Source organism: Castor canadensis, chromosome 17, assembly GCF_047511655.1.
Source record: "Castor canadensis chromosome 17, mCasCan1.hap1v2, whole genome shotgun sequence".
Lineage (NCBI taxonomy): Eukaryota > Metazoa > Chordata > Mammalia > Rodentia > Castoridae > Castor > Castor canadensis.
In genome coordinates this window covers 52,038,975-52,060,177 of record NC_133402.1, presented here as the reverse complement: position 1 = coordinate 52,060,177, position 21,203 = coordinate 52,038,975, and the positions used below count along the sequence as shown (strand labels likewise).

The following is a 21,203-nucleotide window of genomic DNA, read 5'->3' as shown; positions in this document are numbered from 1 at the left end:
CCTTTCATTTCATCATTGCTTTATTTTTTTTTCATTTTTCTTTTATTATTCATATGTGCATACAAGGCTTGGTTCATTTCTCCCCCCTGCCCCCACCCCCTCCCTTACCACCCACTCCGCCCCCTCCCTCTCCGCCCCCCCTCAATACCCAGCAGAAACTATTTTGCCCTTTCATCATTGCTTTAATTGTTGAGTCACCATGTTTTCCAAGGCAGAGGTCACTATGATTAACACCAATCAATGCCACAGGACTGACTCATGGAAAAGTTACTGCCTTCTCCTCTCCATCAGACGCAATGAGCAGGAATAACTTGCAGTCTCACAGCAAAGATTTAATAAAGAATGCTTTTATTTGTTTACTTACTTAAATTAGGCAGTAAAGATGGATTTCACATTAGATGTCCCTTTATCTAGGCCCCCCTTTGATTACTATTTCCCTATTCTTTTGGGATTAAAAAAAAAAAAACTTTTCAACTCATTTCTGATTTAGGTTTTGCCCACTGCTTATACTGATACTTCTCTTTGCAACACAGTCATCAAAATTTTTAAAGACTACTATAGGTCAAGTTCAAGTTTCCTTTCCATTTGATTCTAATTCATTTAAATAACTGTCAGGAAGGTTAGTCTTTTTAATGATTAGAATTCAGTCCAACACTTCCTGGAGGGAAAACCGTTCAGGGGATTAGGAATACAACGTCCATGGTTGTGGTATGGCTTTGTCACTCGCCTGGCACTTGCCTTGCACAGGATTCATGGCACAAGAACCTGTAACAAAATAAACACAGACAGAGCTGGATTTCCTGTCCCAACATGATATAGAAAGAGCAAGAACCTGGGAGTGAACCCCAGCCTCACTACCAACTGGCTATGTGAACTTGGGCAAAAACTAAGCCTCTCTGAGCCTCAACTTTCTCAATCACAAAAGCATTATTTTTAAGTCCTACATGACAAGTGTGTTGTAATGTGTCACATAACATATGTGAAAGGTGCAATATAGTTATAGCAATGATTTTGCACAGTACCTGGCATATAGCAGATATATAATGAGTATAATGAGTGAATGAGTGAGTGAGTGAGTGAATGAATGAGTGAATGAGTGAGTGAATAAGTGAGTGAGTGAATGAATGAGTAAATGAATGAGTCAGTTAGTGGCTGAGTGAGTGAATGAATGAATGAATGAAGCTTTCTGGTACTGAGCTTTCATTTGCTTGTTTCTTTCCTTTTGCAAAGCATCTCAGTCCCTTGTCTAATCCCAAACCCGTCCAGCCTCCTAATGGCCTATGCAAATCCAGTTTACTTATTCATTTATAGTAGCCAAGAAGTTATTTACTAAAAAACAAAAATGATATTTCAGTAAATGAATATCAGTTACTGAATTTTAAATCAGGAACTGATTTTCCCAGGTTTATAGCCCCTGCCTTCTAGGGAGGACAGGTTTTCTTGAGCACACTTTAGAGCATATCGAAGTCTTCTTGTCCAGGTTAACCCTGAAGTGCAGAATGCTGCATTCCCCAAAGAGTTCCTTTGGAGTCTTTCAAGTACCCTAAATAGAGATGTTGGGAAGCTATGTACTAACCTCTCATGAGCGCAACTGCACTGACTAGTTTTCTAGGAGAAACTTCCTATTTCTACTTCCTGCCTAGCTTGGATTACAGACATGCACCACCGCGCCAAGCCACATCAGTCATTTTCCAACAACGCTTTGCAGCCTTTGTCTGGAGACTATCAGAAGCTGTTTCTCCTAGATTACACGTCCACAGCAGCACTGTCCAGCACACCTTCCTATAGAGATGCAAATGTTGGAATTGATGGGAAATCAACATGTTTGTCAATACAGCAGTCACCAGCCCACCCGCATGACTACTGAACATTTGAAGTGTGTTAGTGCAACTGAGAAAGTGAAATCCTAATTTTATTTAATTTCATATTATTTAAGTTGAAATAGTCAGTGTGGCCAGCAGTTAGCAAATTGGTCAGAACTATGGGAGTACTCAATACTTCAATAGTCTCTAAGTTATTCTTTGAAGTATTTCTCAGACTCAAATTTTCTTTTACCAGTATGATGTGGCATTGGGGACCAATAAACTTTTTTTTTTTTGGCAGTACTGGGGTTTGAACTCAGGGCCTTGCACTTGCTAAGAAGGCACTCTACCACTTGAGCCACTCTGCCAGCCCTTTATTGTGTTGAGTATCTTCAAGATAGGATCTCTCAAACTATTTGCCCAGGCTGGTCTCAAACCATGAGCCTTCTGATCTCTGCCTCCCAAGAAGCAAGGATTACAGGTGTGACCACCAGTGTCCAACCTGAACTTTTACTCAAGCAATTATTTCTAGCCTCTAATTTTATAGAAGGTATTTTTTTCCCACAAAAAAAAAATGAGTTTTTGCGCTCTTGGCAGAGTCATGCTGCAGTGATCACAATTTTCCTCAACCAACCAAGTCCCTGAAATCTAGGAATGAAGGAAGGAAAAAAGAAAAAATTCCAATTTCACCTAGGTTTGTTTGGTTTCCCTCCAACTCTGTCTTATAATACAGCCCTACTTGTAGGGGAAAACAAAAAAAAATAGATCTATGTGCTTGGGAGATAACACTGAAATGGAAACTACAAGATCATCCTGGCTTCTGTGGAGAGAGATAACACTTAGTTAATTCTTCACAAGTAGCTTGCAGGTGCCATGGCCAAATCCAGCTTAAGATCCAGGGGCACGAGAAAGCCATGAAAATTAATGCTGCCTGCAGCACAGAGAGGACTCCACAGAGAAGTAAAACTTGAGCCAAGCGGTAAGAGATGAGCAGACACCATACAGGGGATACAGACAGACAGAGGGGAGCAAGTGTGTAGAGACTTAGAAGAAATAGCAGGGGACATTGGCAGCCAGCAAGGCCCTAGAGGACCAGAGCAGGGTCTCACCTTGAAGGCCTGGGTGCCTTTCCAGAGCACCTGAACATTTTCCTACAGACACTGAGGAGTCATAGAAGAGAACCGACAGTGGCCTTTTGGAAAACTCAATCATGTGCTCTGAATGGAGCTGTAAAGAAGAAAAGTTGAAGAAACAAGACCAGTTAGCAAGCAGGAGGTGAGGGAGAGGAAAACTAGAATGTCGTGGGGTTGTGGCTTTCCTTCCCTGCCCAATGGTGGTTCATTCCAACAAAGATACCATGGAAAGAAGGAAGAGAATAAGGTGAGTAATGTCTTCAAATATAAGAGAGAAAAGTTTTGAAGGAGGAAGTGATTAACAGTGGCCAAGCCCCTGCTTTTGGTCTTTCTTTAAGGTTCAGAACAGATCCAGGGCCAACTGTTTTCTCCAAATTGAGGGCCGGAAGGATGTGCAGAGATCCAGGAAGTTATACTTGGACACTTATTTCTTTTGAAAAGCAAAAAAAAAAAAAAAAAGTGGGGGGAGACTGGGAGGGAGAGGTGCAGAGGAAAGTGATTGAGGAGGTGATGAAAACTTAGGGTGTCCTTGGAATGCAATGGGGAGGGAGCTGAGAGGTGGCTGAGAAGGCTAAGGACCCTCCAACTTCAGGTTCTGTGAATAGGGCTAGATTAAATGGCCAGTAAACTCTCCTCCATCTCTTTGACCTTGGTTTTGTGGTGAGGTATGCCTCTGAGCTGTGCCTCTCACTGCCCATTACCCAGTAGAACCACCTGTAAGTCCCTCACCCAAACACTGATTTTTTTGTTCTGGCAAGAATTTTTAAACATTACCTGGTGGTTCTAATAAATGGTCAAGGCTGAAAATCACTGCTTTAGTGAGATCCCCTGAGGATAGTCTATGTAACATAACAATCGACCAGAAAGTTCTTCTGGGCTTACTTCCAACCTAAGGAGGAGAAATTATTCTCCCTGCTGGGAGTGCCGACTCCTCTGTCTGTCTGGTTCTCTTTCTTTTGAACACACATTGCTTTGCCATCTGAGAGGTAGCACAGATTATCAACATCGTGACTGCTAACTTGTGTGGTTACTCCCTGGCGAACACAAATTATCAAGTCTTGTTCTCAAAACCCTAAGAGATAAGAACTCATAAAACCCCCACTCTACAGGGAACATTGAGCCTCAGAGAGACTGCATAGCTGCCATAGCCACCTGGTCAGCCACCCTAGACGGAGAGCCATCGAGGCACATTCAAAACCTCTGGGACTAAGTTTCATCTCATCTAAGCAGAACAAGCCACACCAGTCACAAGACATTCTTTCAGCTCTCCTGGATGACTTCTGAAAACATCACGGCCAAGTTTCCCCTTTCTAGCGGCTTAATTTGCTGCTTGCGTAGAAAGGGTAACTTGGCATTTGTTCCCAGTGTTCCTTAAACTTGGTCAGAACACACATGGCTGCTCGTAGACAAAGGACCCTGTCTACAGGCATTTCAAGGTCAAGGGTACGTTCCCCACTTCTGTGATAGATCTTTGCTTCTCTGCAATGTGGGCTGCTTCCCGATACGTGGCTCCATACTGTGCCTGAAATGCCCCCTCTTCAGTTCCAGTTTGACATCAGATGGAAGTTAGCCTTTCTCTCTGTCTTCCTAACTTCTTTATGAGTTTTTAAGGAGGGTATATAAAAAGCCTACTTGTCCATGCTAACACAGCACCCAAGAAACTAAAAGCAAGCAAGGATAAAAAACAGTGAACCCAGTTCAGGAAGCAAGAAAGTGTTTGCTTTACCATAGGCAGTGCGTGAATGTCTTTCTTTTCTAGTTTCTTCTTTGGCTGGTGTTTCTTGTTTGTGTCGCTCAGTGTCATATTTGTTCTCTTCATAATTTTCAAGAGCTTCTTGCTGAGTTACAGATGTCATCGTGTGTTTTTTCTTTTAGAAAAATGTCACTTGCTTCAATTGCTTCTAAGTCATAAGCAAAGCCAGACATGCCAAACTGGTGCTTGGACAACCTGTACAGAAGCAATCCTCATCAAATTGCATAGCCACGTCCCAAGGACTGGGAGCTCATCCCAGCTGATGCCACTGTGCTCAATAAACTGTAGGTTTGGGGCCATCCTGGGGACTTCATTACCGCATTAGCTGCTTTCCAGGTTGGCAGACGTGTTTGGACAAGCAGCAGCATGACGCATTTAGCACCTGCAACTGTATCTCTGAGGCGTGGCATGGCAGGACGTGTGACAGGGTGGAGTGGAAAATTTTCATTTCTGCTTTTATGCATTTGTATGTCCCTTGAATTTTTTACATTGCTCCTATATTACTTTTAACATTAAAAAAATTACAAAAGAGAGCTGGGCATTGTGGCTCATGCCTGTAATCCCAGTATTTGGGAGGCTGAGGCAGGAGGACCATGGGCTCAAGGCCAGTCTGGGCTGTATAGCAAGACCCTGTCTCAAAAATAAAATGACAAAAGAAAAACTAAGCCACATCAGCGTTGTCAAACCCAGAAGCATCTCAAGCCTGGATGGCTTGGTTCAAGTCCAAGGCTGGCATTGCCTGTGACCTTCATTTAGGAGGCAGTGTCCTGCCTGGGGCAGGGTGGTGGAGCCACCTCAGCCCTGCCCTCCGCCCACCACTTGACTTGACCGGTGCCACTATGTGCAGCAGAGTGTCCCCACATTCTTCAGTGAGCTCTGGGGGCCCGTATTGGTTTGTTCCACCTGAAAGTAAAATTTAAAAAAAAACATAAAATGATATCAAACTTTGAAGCTGGAGACATGGTTCATGCAGAAGAACACTTGCCTAGCGAGCACAAAGCCCTAAATTCAAATGCCAGGACTGTCCCCCCAAAAACACATACATCCAAATATATATCAGTATGTGTGTAACTGTAGAATAAACAAACAAAACCAAGATGTCACAGTTAGGGTATAAAATTCAAAAGACCTAAAATCAAATAAAACAAAATACAAAATTAGTATAAAAATAAAAACAAATGGAACATTAAGAACAAAAAGGTCTGTGAAGACGTAAAATCAAGAGGGTACAAAAAGGAATTCAAATGAAGCATAAAATAAACTGGAAAATACAGGCAAAGAAAGTGGAAAGCAAGCAAAACAGAAATATAAAAATGCATTCTAGCATATAAACAATATAAGATAATCTCATCTATGACAAAATAACAAAGCAAAAAATGCACCTTAATATAAAATTTTTAAAAGGAAAATGAAGTTCAAACAGATGAGAAAAGTGATTCTTTTTCTCCCTCTCCTTCATATATTCACTAAGCTATCAGCTGTCTATTAACATTCTCTCCAATACCCTCTGCAAAGATGAGGAACCCAACAAAGATAAAGAAGCCAAGGTTCAGAGAGGTTAAATGACTTTTCTAGGCCCACACAGCTCACTAGTGGCAGAGCCAAGACCAGAACTGACTCATGCTCTTTGTACTATCAAATGGACAGGCACAAATGCCATATCAATGCATCCCAGAGGTCGAGCAGGCTCCCTTGATAGAGCAAATGTCCCAGAAGACCCCAGCATCACACACACACACACACACACACACACACACACACAACTCCTTGCCCTCCAGGAAGGTTATTTTGAATTATGTACAAGAGGACACAGCCCAAGAGAAACACCTAGAAATGTGACCAGGATAAACCCTCCCCGCCCCATTTCTAAGCCTCCATGGTTATGTGAGGAGCACAATTTGGTACTGGCTGCCCATGACTGTGACTGGAGGTGAAGCTGGGAGCAGAGAGGTGGGGAAGAATCCGGTCAGGACACTGTCACAGCCCTTGCCCCTTGTTCTGCACTATTAGCTTAGCCCACCCAGCCTGAGGAGGGTCATGGACTTTTGTCATAGCTCCCTTTATTTCTGGCAAGGCCCTGAATACTTCTGACCCCATACTGCCATGGCAACTTTTCCACTTTAAAATAAATGTCATGGGCCTGGCATGGTGGTTCATGTCTATAATCCCTGCTACTTGGAACACAGAGATAGGATAATCAAGATTCAAGGCCAACTGCAGACAAAAAAAAATAGTAAGACCCAATTTCAAAAACAAAGCCAGGTATGGTGGTACATGTCTGTAATCCCAGCTACTCAGGAGGCAGAGGTAGGATGATCACAAGCCCAGACAAAAGTGCAAGTCCCCGTCTGAAAAATAGACTAAAACAAAAGAGGCAGTAGGTGTGCTCAAGTTGTAGAGCACTTACCTAGCAAGCACAAGGCCTTGAGTTCAATCTCCAGTGCCACCAAAAAAAAAAAAATTACATACTCTTATTAAACTGTGGTCCATGGACTAGCAGGAGCAGCATCACTCTTGAGCTTGTAAGAAACAGAATCTCAGGCCCCCACCCAGACCTACTGAATCAGAATCTACTTTTTTTTTCCACAGTACTGGGATTTGAACTCAGAGCATCTGCTTGCTAGGCAGGGAAATCTGAGAAGCATGTCCCCATGACATTGGCCGGTGTAATAAACAGCAGCATAATATTGCTACTTTCGATTAGTGCAGAGCAGTGCTGGCAAAGCCCTTGTGTCCCCTGGCTTCCGAATCAGGGAAAAGACGACAGTGGTCATTTTGGTAAATGAGAAAGTTGAGAGGTCAGATGGAAGCCTGGGCTTCCCAGCTACCAATGAGAGGGACAGGACAAGATGGCAGCCCAGGCTTGACACAATGTCACAGCCATGAGTGTGCAAGGTTTTCAAGACATGGGGTGCTCCCTGGGGCTCCCCTCCAGGATACATACACTTCAGCCAGAGTGACCAGCCCGGGACATCCACCTGCCCCAATACAGGCTCCGTAAGTTCCTTTGCCCTCCCCACCCAGGGTACCCCAGAACTGGAGGGGTGCTTACTTTGTAGAAGGTTCAGGAAGGACCGCGTGAACCCCCGGGCATAGGCCACCTCCGGCTCTGAGATGCTCTCTAGGTAGAGCAGGTGCTGCTCAGGAGGCCCACTGGCCACGCATGCCAGCTCTCCCAGCTCCTGGGCCCCTACGCCTGGGCCCACGGCCAGCACAAACAGGGTGATGCCCTTGCACTTGGTCTCCTGAGACACAGTCCAGTCCACAGCTTCTCCCTGTCCCAGCTGCTTGTCCCGCTGGCCACAATGGCAAAGAGGACCCTTGCCCTCTGCGGCAGTGGGGTTGGCAGAAGTACCTTCTCCAGTGTCCACTCCAGGGCACGGCCAAGGGCAGGGGCTCCCTGCAGCAGGTGGCTGGCAGCCTCATGGACTTGTGAGGTCATCTGTGGCTGGTGGCCATAGGAGGTCAGGTGGAAGGCCTGGTGCACAGGGGACCCACCCACCCCAGGCCAGAAGCCCAGAGTCATGTGTGTCACCAGGGCAGCGCGTGCCCCAATGTGGGACAAACTCAGCTGTGCAGCCGCCTCCAGGCCACCAAGTGCAGCTTCCACTAGACTCAAAGCCCCGTGGTACAGGCTGGCACCGACATCACAGGAGCTGTCCACCATGACCACCAGTCCACGTCCACTGCCTGGGGCCTGGGAGTGTCCAGCCCACATTCAGGGGCTGGTCGGCATTTATTGAAAAGGAAGTGCAGAGAAAGAGGCCGGGACTAAGCCACACATCCTTCTTTTCCATGAAAAACTCAGTTCCAGACCCTCAAAGGATGCCGGCCCTGAGCACCCTTTGCCAGCACTGGCTTGCCAGGATAAGCTGATGGGCGTTTTAAAATAAATGTCCCATTTTTCAGAAGAATCAAGATAGGCTGCACATTTAATGTGTTCAGCCATGAGGCCAGAGAGACAAATACCACATGATCCTATTATATGTGGAATCTAAAAATGAACCAGACCGCCAGTCGAATGCAGCACTACCTGGGGTAAATTACTTCGCTTCTGCAGAGCGGTTTCCTCATCTGTCACAGGCAACGATGGCAATAGCAGTGCTGACCTTATGAGGTTATTCATAAACTTGTAGGTGTGCAGAACGAAGCCTGATGCATGGTACGAACTCCACGAACACGAGCTAGGGTTATGTTTCTACAGGAGAGGAAACTGAGGCCCAGAGAGGCCAGTGTCAGAGAAGATGACGGAAGGGAAAGTAGCTCATCAACTGTGACCTACTCTTACCAGTGGCAGTTACTGCATCTGACGTGACCAGATCTCTCGTGGCAGTGCCGGGTCTTGTGCACATTGAGTACGGGGAACGATGACAGAACGATGATGGACTTCACCTGTCCTGTCCCTGAGCGAAGTGGGTATGGATGGAAGCTCTTCGTGTGTGGCCGTGTGTGGCTTCCACACAATGTTCTCTGTAGCACAGCTCGTGTGCAGTGCAGATGCAGTGATGGAGGCCGGGGTCCAGGAGGCAATGAATGACTGGTACCCACTGCAGGCCAAGGGCAGGCCCACATCTATGTCCTGGAACTCTTTCCTTAGCATAGATTAATTGTACAAAGGGTTTCACTGTGGCATTTCCATAGATATATATATTATACTGACCAAAGTCACCCCCTCTATTACTCTCTTAGCCCCCATCCATGTCCTCCTCCTTTTTTAGTTTTTGGTGGTTTCATAATGCTATTTTCATATAGAGAAATAATGAATTTCGGTCATATATACCCTTTTCTTCCCACTTCCATCCCACCCCCAACAGCCCCATATTTATATTCATGTTATACATTTTTTAAGGCCTAGATTCCACATATGGAAGAAAACATGCAATATTTGTCTTTCTGAGCCTGTCTTTGTTTTGCCCACATGATGATTTCCAGTTTCATCCATTTTCCTGAAAATGACATCATTTCATCCTTTATGGCTGAGTAATACTCCATTGTGTATATGCCCCACATTTCACTTTTCCATTCATCTGTGCCTGGTCACCGAGGCTGATTCTATAGCTTGGCTATTGTGAATAGTGTCTCAAGAAATATGCAGGACCTGGACTCTGCCCATCACCCTAAGATGTCACTAAGACAAGAACCTCAAGCCCAGCCACCCACAGGCGCCTCAAGGGCCAGGTGAAAAGGCAGGGCGGAGCAGGGGAAAGACAATGGGGAGAGGAAGGGTGGAGGGCACTAGCAGACACTTTTCCCCATCAAAAGAGCCAGACACAGCTCAGCCCTGCTGCCCACGGTCACATGGAAATGCCACGTTGGTGCCTCTTAAAACAATTCTGACTTCCTAAGAAAACTGGACATCCAGACTGTAAACAATCCCCAGACCGTAAACCCCTGTGTGTGCCCCTGAAACACACATCTGCGGAGCACACCTGGCCTGTGGCCATCAGTTTATCCACCCTTTCACAGGGCAGCAGCATGGCCCATGGGGCCGTCCCAGCTTACCATAGCAGAGGGTGCAACGAGCCAGGTGCTCCACATCCTCCTCCTGCTGCTCCGTCTCCCTCACAAACAAGCACAATCTGCTCACTCCACCCATCTAATCCCAACACAAATTCAAGCTATAGTTAGCTGGATTAAATTTCACGTCATGTCCTTCCAATTCAGATGAGAAAGCGTTAATGTGGAGGCAGGCGTGGTGATGCATACGTGTGATCCCAGCACTGGGAGACTGAGGCTGGAGGATTGAGAGTTTGAGACCAGCCTGGGCTAGATCTCAGGGCCCACTCTCAAAAACTATAAAGAGAAAGAAGGAAGGAAGGGAGAGAGGAGTGGAGGGAGGGAGGGAGGGGGAGGGAGCAACAGTAATGTAGTATTTTTAAAGAATTCATAATTACAGGACTGGAGTGTACCTCCAGTGATAGAGTGATAGAGCACTTGCCTAGAATGCATGTGGCCCTGGACTCAATCCTCAGTACCACACAAAAAAAGAATTCCTTAAATATACACATGTGAATAATTGACTATTATATAATAGTTATTTATGTAGCCTTTTATTACCCTAGTTCTAGTCTGGAGACTGGACTACCATTAGTGCAGGTACGTGAACCATGGATCTTCAGACTCCCAGGGTACATAAAACTCGGTCAATGCTAAGACATGAGGGCTCAAGCATTTATTACACATGAAAAAATGCTCACCATCTGTAGCAATAAAGGAAATGCCAATTAAAACCACCGCTAAGATTCCACCTCACCTGTTAGAATAGCCATCATTAGCAACACCACCAGCAACAGGTGTTGGCGAGGATGCGGGGGGAAAAAGGAACCCTCTTACACTGCTGGTGGGAATGTAAACTAGTACAACCACTCTGGAAAAAAATTTGGAGGTTACTTAAAAAGCTAAACATTGATCTACCATTTGATCCAGCAATACCACTCTTGGGGATATACCCAAAAGACTGTAACACAGGTTACTCCAGAGGCACCTGCACACCCATGTTTATTGCAGCACTATTCACAATAGCCAAGTTATGGAAACAGCCAAGATGCCTCACCACTGATGAATGGATTAAGAAAATGTGGTATCTATACACAATGGAATTTTATGCAGCCATGAAGAAGAATGAAATGTTATCATTTGCTGGTAAATGGATGGAATTGGAGAACATTATTCTGAGTGAGGTTAGCCTGGCCCAAAAGACCAAAAATCGTATGTTCTCCCTCATATGTGGACATTAGATCAAGGGCAAACACAACAAGGGGTTTGGACTTTGAGCACATGATAAAAGTGAGAGCACACAAGGAAGGGGTGAGGATAGGTAAGACACCTAAAAAATTAGCTAGCATTTGTTGCCCTTAACACAGAGAAACTAAAGCAGATACCTTAAAAGCAACTGAGGCCAATAGGAAAAGGGGACCAGGAACTAGAGAAAAGGTTAGATCAAGAAGATTAACCTAGAAGGTAACACACATGCACAGGAAATTAATGTGAGTCAACTCCCTGTAAAGCTATCTTTATCTCAACCAGCAAAAACCCTTGTTCCTTCCTATTATTGCCTATACTCTTTCTTCAACAAAATTAGAGATAAGGGCAAAATAGTTTCTGCCGGGTATTGAGGTGGTGGGGGGGAGAGGGAAGGGGTGGGGTGGGTGGTAAGGGAGGGGGTGGGGGCAGGGGGGGGAGAAATGACCCAAGCCTTGTAGGCACATATGAATAAGAAAACAATAAAAAAAAATCCCATCAATCTCTGCTAACCGTTCACAGCGTGCAGGGTTCCGTGGGGTAGGCGTCGCTGACAAGGAGGTAGCTGTGTGTGCAGGAGGCTCTCTAGAGAATTCCTGGTGTTCAGAGCACAGCCATATTACAACTAGATGGTAAGAGTGCACAGGAACCAGGGAAGGCTTTGTAGAGCTGAGAAATCTGTGTATGTCCCCCACTTAGCCTTTCTAACCATAGTTGATTTAATAACCAGTGACAAGGCTTAAAAGCGACCTATTAATAATAACAATAATAAACCCAACAAGAGCCATGGGACACCTGAGTAGCTGATTCATAAGTCCATTCCTTCTTCTTCCCAGTGCCACAGCTAGACTACATTTCCCAGCCTCCCTTGCAGCTAGCTGGGACATGTGACTGGGGTCTAGTCAATGAAATACAGATGGAAGTGATGTAAATCATTTTCAGTGTGTTCATTATATTCCATTGCTTCTTCTACCTTTACCTGCCAGCCATATTTAGAGGATCCAGAGAAGACTTTGAGGCCCTAAGGTATAATAAGACCACTGATAAGAAGGAGCCCAGGTCCAGAAATGATTACGGGCAGCAAAAATTGCCCTCTGTCCCCACCCCACCCACATGCACATGCATAAGGACCACATCCACTTGTGCAGATGGCAGAAAATGTCCTTATGGGGTTAAGACTGGGGGCCAAAGCTCTCACAGTTAACCTGCCCCAACGTTACCTGCAGGTCTGCCACCTGGTGACGGAACTGGGAATGCGTTCAGATTCTCTCTCTCAGGATGTGGGATGTGGTGGGCAGAGAGGTGGATGTCTAAGCTTAGTCTCTGTCTTTATCCATCCTGTGCGGGACACAGCCCCGCTGAGGGTCTGCTCCTCCTCCTTCATGCATGTGGCCAGGAACAAGAGGGCTTGGGGACTCCTCTAGATGGCACAGTGGCAAGGACATAAAGATGCCATGTTGTCCCTCCGGGAGACACACAGTCAGGGGACACTTTGGAAAAGAATTTGTGTAATACATGCTCACTACACAAGTTCCGACTGGGGCTGTGTCATTTCTTAACATTGTCCTTCAGAGCGAGATTACTTGAAAGAAATAACCTAGTGGGGAAGGAAACATAAAGAATTTATGCTAATGTAACACCAAAAGAAAGAGACTGGTAGTCTCTTGAGAAGAAAGGCAAAAACATCTCTCTTATTTCTCATAGACTAAAAGCAACCTTCCATAATGCTTTTTCATGACTTAAGAACTGAAATAGACCCAGGCTTATTAAGCAGCTAATCAGAAAAGCCTTAAGCCCTGTAGAGATATAAAGGTGACATGGCCACACCTTCAGAGAGTTTGACTCCTAAGTAGAATGACAGACAAAAGACCTTCAAGAAAGAGCTCCAGAATATTATGTATTCATGTGTGTAAATGGAAAAATGAGACCTGGTGAAAGTATTCCAGGGCTGGAGTGGGGAGGGTACAGAAGAATGATGGAGGGGGAGAATTCAGCTATGATATATTGTGAGAACTTATGTAAATGTCACAATGCACCCCCAATACAGAAATAATATAAGAGAAAAAATAAAGGAAGAGTTCCAGGCTAGGCACAGTGGCTCATGCCTGGGAGGATCGGGTTTTGAGGCAAGCTCAGGTAAAAAGTTAGTGAGACACATCTCCATCAAAAAGGTGGGCATTGTGGTACACGTCTGTGATCCCAGCTACTCGGGAGGCTGCAGGGGATCACAGTCCAAAACTGACCCCAGGCAAAAACTCAAGACCCTGCCTGGAAAAATAACTAAAGCAAAAAATGAGTGGGGATGTAGCTTAAGTGATAGAACACCTGCCTAGGAAGTGTGAGGCCCTGAGTTCAAACCCCAGTACCACCAAAAAAAGAAAAGAGTGAGCTCCAATAATATGTTTTAGGAAAACAGGAAGAGGAGAGTCATGTCAAGGAAAGAGACGGGGACCTGATAAAGATGGTGGTATCTGGCACTTTTGAGAGAATGAGTAACTGGCAAGAAGCAGGAGAAAGTACTCCCACATGAAGAAAGGCACAGAGACGGTGGTGATCTCCAGAGCCCTGCTCAAGGCCCCTGCTTCCCACCTCCGTTGTGCAGCTGCAGAGCACATCTGAGCCCTGAACCTCCTTGCCACACAGAGGAAGCTGGGATAAGGGTGAGTGCAGAGGGGCCAGCATTCTGTATGCAGAATTCCTCCACGTGGTCCTCAGACCATGGATGGAACCATGTGGACCCAGTCAGTCACCGAGGATTAAACAGTGTACACAGGGGTACAATCCATGGCTAGCTTTCCTGGAAATCACACAGGCATTGAGGAAGGCTTACAAATTCAGGACCCATGGCGATGTACCAGGAGAAACGAGGGGCTGAGATAACCTGAAGAGCATCAATTCTACCCCTGAATGCTAAGTTAGTGTTCATTAGTTTTAAATCACAGTTAACATGGTTCAAGTATATTATAAAATGCATGAATTGAGTGAACTGGTAAAGTACTATGAAAGACTTCTGAGAAATTCAAATTCCCTCACATGCGTACAAATTCATACTCCTCTATCTTAAAAGGGGTTCATGGGAAAGTTCAGGCACCACTTAACAGATTCGGTTTCGGGAATCCGGTCCTCCTTTATCTGCTATATTTAGGTACATGAACTTGGAGAGGTCTCTGGCTGAAGTCTTCTCAGTGACACAATTTTAGCCTAGGCATTAATACCACAGAGTTCTCTTCCTGCCCAACACAGCCTGGTCCTATGTTACCATCTTCTGTATTCACCTCTTACTCAGGAAAATGTGTCGCTTCTAGCTGAGCAGCTCAGAGCAGTAAGTCTTGCACCTGTTGTTCTACTCGTTGGAAAACTGCCAAACTCAATCAAAGTTGAGGGAACATAGAGCTGGCTTTTTTTTTAACTTTTCTTAAGACATGTCAAAAGGAAAACATTGTATTAATTTTACTCCAAGGTTTCATTTGTAAATATAGATTAAAAGACAAAAACAAAACATAATTTAAGCATTAGAACATTCCACAATACAGAAAGATTTCTCCCAAGAGATAAGAATTTGTTTTCCGATTTTTTTGTTTTGTTTTTTTGGATTTCTTTTTTTTTTTTGTGGTGGTACTGGAGCTTGAACTCAGGAGCCTCACTGCTTGCTAGGCAGGTGCTCTACCTCTTGAGCCACTCCACCAGAGATATGAATTTTTAACTGCTTGTTGGTTATTAAAATCATATCCAGCACTGCTACAGTGCAAACAGCACTCTGCAGACTCAAAGACAAAAACTGGTTTAGCACTGAGTGCAGTAACACACCGTTACGTATGTGCGCTCTGAACGCAGACTCACCCAGGGTTTCAACTATAGGCAGTTTCTTCACAATGGCCCTTTTCTTCACCATTCTCATAACACCGAGGGCAAGTGTCACTGTGACCACAATGGGAAGACCTTCAGGAATCGCTGCTACAGCCAAACTATACCAACACATACACAGTATTAAAATGTACATCAAATGGTTATAACAGCAATTTAAACTGGATGCTACTTAAAATGAAGATCAATGAAATGCAAAATTAATACTGTTGACTCTCAAAATTGGGCTTCTCAAAAACGAAGGGGAAGTTGATTTACTGGATACCCACAAACTGCTAGGACAATTACCGTGGTCAAAGAAGATAGGTTCTGATATAAAAATGCCTAGTTGTGTAAAGCTGGCTTCAAACTTTTCCTTGTGTGACCCTGGGCTACTGGCTACTTTTTAACCCACCTCAATAGTTTAGTTTCCTCATTTATAAAACACGAGTAAGAGCAAATGTTAACAAAAGCTTATAATCAGGGTTTGTATTAGCACTATTCACAACAGCCAAAACATGGAAACAGGCCAAATATCTATTCATTGATGAATGTATACAATTGTGATATCAGACAATAGAATATCATTCAGCCATGAAAAGGAATAAAGTACTAATTCATGTTATAACTTAGATTGTTCTCGCAGAACAATGTGCCTGGGCTGGCTGGGAACCTCCATCCTCCTGATCTCTGCCTCCTGATTAGCTAGGATTACAGGCATGAGCCACCAGAGCCCGGCCACATGTAGTTTCTTATATAATTTCCTCTACCTCTTTTTGTAACTTGTATTTGTTAGAAATGACATTTCCTAAATTACTCTTCTTTGTTACCTTTATCTCATTATCTCTGATTTTTTTACTCTTTTTTGAGAGACCTGTCCAGCTTTATACTACAGTCATAAAATTGAATTTTTATTTTCAGCCACCATAATCTTAACTTGTAGAAATGCTTTTTGTTCTCTAATCCTTTTCTACAATTAACTGCTCATTTGTCATAGACAGTTTCTTCTGAAAAAAAGATACTTTCTGTGTATTTTTTAATTCCTCTTTTTTTTCTGTTTCACAATCCTTATCCATTTATGTACAAAAATGGAATAGTGAGTTAGTAATTCCAGACATCTAGAGTGAGTTTTCCTTACTGCCATGTTTTATTTTCCTTTCAGATCATTTCAATCTATGGCTTTTGAACTATTCAAGTAAGAGACTAAATTCGTATGGGTTCTGTATAATACCGCCCTTCACTATGAAATGTAAGTGAGTGAGGCAAAAGAGACACTGCCTACAGACAAAGCATTAGAACTTACCTTACACTGATAGTAAACATTTCCAAGATGTCTTTTCCTAGTAACCAGCCAACCAACATGATAATACCTACAACAAAATCAAGTAACTTACTTTTTCCTTTCCAACAAAATTACCTAAGAGGGATAGAATAACAAACTGAAGGCATTCAAAAGGCCCTCAATATAAAGTGTATAATATGCCCTCTAAGCAGGAGAGGTTAAAGTTAATCTTGTTCACGGCATGTGTGCATGGATGCCCATGCTCCCACTTACCCTCAAAACAGTAACGTGGTTCAAGGAAATGGTACCAGCATTTTCATACAATGGAAAAAAGGAGGCAGACCAGTAAGACATAAAAGTTTTCTATTTACCATCAACTTTTGGAAAAAAAAAAAAGCTCTAATTTCACTTTTCATAACTCAAATACCAGGCATCACACATTAAGTGTGTACTTCATATGACCAGGCATCACACATTAAGTGTGTACTTCATATGAAGGAACACTTAGAACCTGACTCAAAGTAGGATGCAACTTATTTAGGGACTAAAACTGCACTGACATTTAAAAACTACTACTTCAAAATTTTTGAAAAGCAATTAATACAACCTGTGGTTCCTGCTTTAACCTTGTATCTTACAAATAGGGTTATCAATGGTACAAGGAAAAAGAACACAAAGAATCATCAGAGGCTTGATAAAATAGAGCCTCTAAGACTGCACTCTAGATCAAATGTGGACATTTAAAATTAGCTTTCCACCATCTTTATGTATCTATAGAATAATAATCCAGACAGTGACCCTGTAAGATCTTACCCTAAACATTATCCCAATAAAAGGAATTACGTCCAATGAATTATATACTAGGAGTCAATAAGCTATAATCATGGACCTCCTAGCAGTGTATGGCCATAAAGTTAATTAGAACCACATTCATTTATTTCCTCTGTCTGCAGTTGCTTTCATGCTGATGGCAAAGTAGTTCTCACAGAGACTGTAGGGATCATACACCTAAAATACTATGTAGTCATTCACAAAAACAACTCGCTGATCCCTGAACTAGGTCTCAACCCTTACTGTAGTCTATAGTTAGCTCAAAAAAAAATTATGCATAATGCATTATGCTAACATAAAACCAGATAATCATAAGGCTGGAGCACATTTATCATGGAATTTTTGAGGTGGCTTTATCACACTTAATATAAACTAGAAAGATTTAACTGGCTAGAATACCCATCAACTTATCAAGTTCACTATAAATCATCTATAAACAGCAATAATCGAATGAAAGGAACTATGAGAACATACATACCAAAGCTATGTTCATGACAACAACTGATTATCATATTTAAAAACACATAAACGAGGCTGGAGGTATGGCTCAAGATGTAAAGTAATCTCTAAAACAACACTTTCATGACTAGAAGGATAAATACTAAAAATGTTTAGATAAATGCTCTCTGCCTATAGGAATTATACAGCTCTACTTTTTTCTATAGTACAAGACAATGGTTCAGGGTTGATTCTGTAATTTTTTTGAAAGTATTAAGCTTGAAGAAAAGCAAATGAACAGACCTAGGATAACACCCTACCCTTCATAGTCAAAGCAGAAAGCCCAGGTAAAAATACAACATATCCATACTCACTCTCCCCTTACCTATTATACCGAAAGAGTAAAAGGACAGCTGTTTTCCTAAGAGGTCCATGCTCTTCTGCAGAGGGGTTTTGGGTGCCTTGACAAATTGGAGAAGAATGTCACCACAATTAGCTGTATCAGGAGCAGAGGTCTCTGCATGCTAAGTTAACCACACAACTCTCCCATAATCTCACTGAGGAAACTGAGGCACAGATTCTAAACAATGCGCAAAGTTTTAGTCAAGAACAAAAAAACTCTCAATTTTAAAAACCCTGTTTTTTTGTTTTTTTTTTTATTCTCTTAGCAATTTTCTTTTTTTTTTTTTCTTTTATTATTCATATGTGCATACAAGGCTTGGTTCATTTCTCCCCCCTGCCCCCACCCCCTCCCTTACCACCCACTCCACCCCCTCCCGCTCCCCCCCTCAATACCCAGCAGAAACTATTTTCCCCTTATCTCTAATTTTGTTGTAGAGAGAGTATAAGCAATAATAGGAAGGAACAAGGGGTTTTGCTGGTTGAGATAAGGATAGCTATACAGGGCATTGACTCACATTGATTTCCTGTGCGTGGGTGTTACCTTCTAGGTTAATTCTTTTTGATCTAACCTTTTCTCTAGTTCCTGGTCCCCTTTTCCTATTGGCCTCAGTTGCTTTTAAGGTATCTGCTTTAGTTTCTCTGCATTAAGGGCAACAAATGCTAGCTAGTTTTTTAGGTGTCTTACCTATCCTCACTCCGCCCTTGTGTGCTCTCGCGTTTTGAACTCTCAATTTTGAAAACCCTGTTTGTTTGAAAAGGTCCACTCTCCCCAGATTGCCCACTTCATGAAAATCTCTTCTCTTCTACCAGCCTCTCTAGGATGCTATTGATACCAACTGCTGTCCCCTCTGTCCCCATAAACATGTTAGTATCCAGGTCTTTTTATCTGGTGGCTTCCTGACCTGCTACCTTCACTGCCAAGCGGGTAGAAGGGATTTCCATATTACATCACAAACTGGAGTCTCGGCAAGTTACCTGAGAAATCCAGATGACTGTGCCTTCAGAAGAACATGACATTTGTAGAATACAACTCTTTATATATACATGTGTGTGTGAAGTGTTTTAAATGAGAGAACTCATCTTTAATATTCTTAACAAAAAGCTAGGTTATTTGGCAATCTCACATACACACTTGGAATTACATAATTTGAAATTCGATAGAACACTGATGGAGTAGCTCACATGCTAGAGCACTTCCTTAGCAAGCATGAGGCCCTGAGTTCAAACCTCAGCACCACAAAAAAAAAAAAAAAAAGAAAAAGAAGAAAGAAATCTTGGGAGAAGATATGTTTTGGGGTATAAACATATTAATCAGTAACCCTAGGGGATCCCCAGCACCAAAACAAAACAAAGCCAATCTCTTAAAAAGAACAAGGTCAATATAAAAATCTGCTATGAACTTCTACTGAAAACAATAGCTAAAGATCAAAAATGCTAACAATATAAATTCAGGCCCCTACAATTATATATTTTTCAAATGTATTTTTATATATTTTTAATTTTATGCTTTATTTTTAACATTTTCATATTATAGAAAATGTTTCTAAGTAAACACAACTGCATGGCTAATGAATATTCTTTCAAGACCATATACAACAAACAATCCACCAGTATTTTCCTTTTCTCCATTCTAGAGAAATTCAGATTTCAAAGAAATACATCAACATATTAAGTACTTACTTCTTCTGCTTGCATCATTTTAAAAACCTCCCCAAATTCAGAATTTTCTCCTGTTCCAATGACAATACCCTAAGGGAAAACAAGAAATTCATTTACATTCAGATGGAATCACTCCCAATCAAAGACAAAAATCACCTTTCATTTCCTTTCTTCAAAGTCTTACTACAAATTGACAGACACATCCAAGATTCCCTCAGCAAATTTACTTTTTTAAGTTACTATCATTAATCCTTATACCTCATAATGGAAACCCTGGAAACAAACATTTCATGAAATACTAACAATTCTGATGCCCATTTTTTGCCTATATTATTTCTGAAATTCACATCTTATACTCGATAAAGAAACTTAATGTAATTTCTTGTTCTCTCTTGCTAGGTTATTGAATGATACCTTTTATATTAGTTAAACATTAGAATCCCAGAAAACAAAATAGTTGAAATCCATCAGTGGGTGAACACTATGAGGTCAGACATTATTAGCCAGTAATGTATTCACTAAATTAAAATCATATTAACTACTAATGAACATACACATGAATCACTGTTTCTATCTTTAAAAAGGAACGGATACTGAGGACTACCCCTTCTCCAGTCCACAGCAGAACTATAGATAAATCCTATTTCACATTTTTATATTTCAGGAACGTATCTTCTCTCCAATCTCACAAATAACTGCCAAGGGACAGTTTTTTCAAGTCTGTCTTTTCTTTGTCATATGATTTGAATACACAAAGTGAGCAAGAAAAAAAAAAGAATAGAGAAAACGATTAAAAACAAAAAAACAACTTTTTTCAAAGGAAGAAAGAAAATCACCTTGGCTTTGCCACATCGGACCAGTGTTCCCATGAAGGCAATGTTACTTCTTGTTGTGAGATCTCCATTAGTTGCAGCTGGCTGAGGAGCTGTCACCTTAGAACAAGGGGTTGTCTCTCCTGTCAAGCTAGACTCATCAACAGAGAGATCCACAGCCTTGGGAAACATAAAGCATTCCATAAGTACAAGTTTGTGCTACATTTGGCATCTCAAAACTTCATAACCATCACTTTTTCCTCAAATATCCCTGCTGCGTTAACTGTATCTTTTCTTTTTTCTTTTTTTTTTTTTGATGGTACTGACATTTGAACTCGGGACCTAATGCTTGCTAGGCAGACACTCTACCACTTGAGCCACTCCCCTAGTCAATTAACTATATTTTGCATTATACCCATTACTCTCAGGCAAAGACCAGAATCAGCACGATCATATTTTTTAAATGAACTCAACCAAATCTGAGACATGCAAAGTACAATGTTCTAC

General features: G+C 42.4%; 1 protein-coding gene and 1 pseudogene across 1 annotated transcript; both read right to left on the bottom strand.

Moving 5' to 3' along the window:
• Positions 1-682: 682 nt before the first annotated feature.
• The window catches only part of LOC109675607 (collagen alpha-4(VI) chain-like), a 152,382-nt pseudogene continuing 131,861 nt past the window's right edge, over positions 683-21,203 (bottom strand).
• Positions 12,746-20,915, bottom strand: LOC109679487 (calcium-transporting ATPase type 2C member 1-like). The gene is made up of 6 exons (XM_074060234.1): positions 20,721-20,915; positions 19,906-19,974; positions 18,209-18,284; positions 16,576-16,642; positions 15,243-15,394; positions 12,746-12,849 (listed from the first exon to the last, which is right to left on the bottom strand). Exons 1-6 carry the CDS (start codon positions 20,898-20,900, stop codon positions 12,746-12,748), a joined length of 648 nt encoding a protein of 215 aa, XP_073916335.1. The 5' UTR covers positions 20,901-20,915.

Bases quoted from the DNA above. Each gene is read 5' to 3' on its own strand.
- LOC109679487 (XM_074060234.1), bottom strand. From the start codon at position 20,900: ATGGAATGCTTTATGTTTCCCAAGGCTGTGGATCTCTCTGTTGATGAG. The intron at 18,285-19,905 runs GTAAGTACTTAA...CAATTTGTCAAG, and splicing joins AAATGATGCAAGCAGAAGAA to GCACCCAAAACCCCTCTGCA. The intron at 15,395-16,575 runs GTAAGTTCTAAT...GTGTTGGTATAG, and splicing joins ATGTTTACTATCAGTGTAAG to TTTGGCTGTAGCAGCGATTC.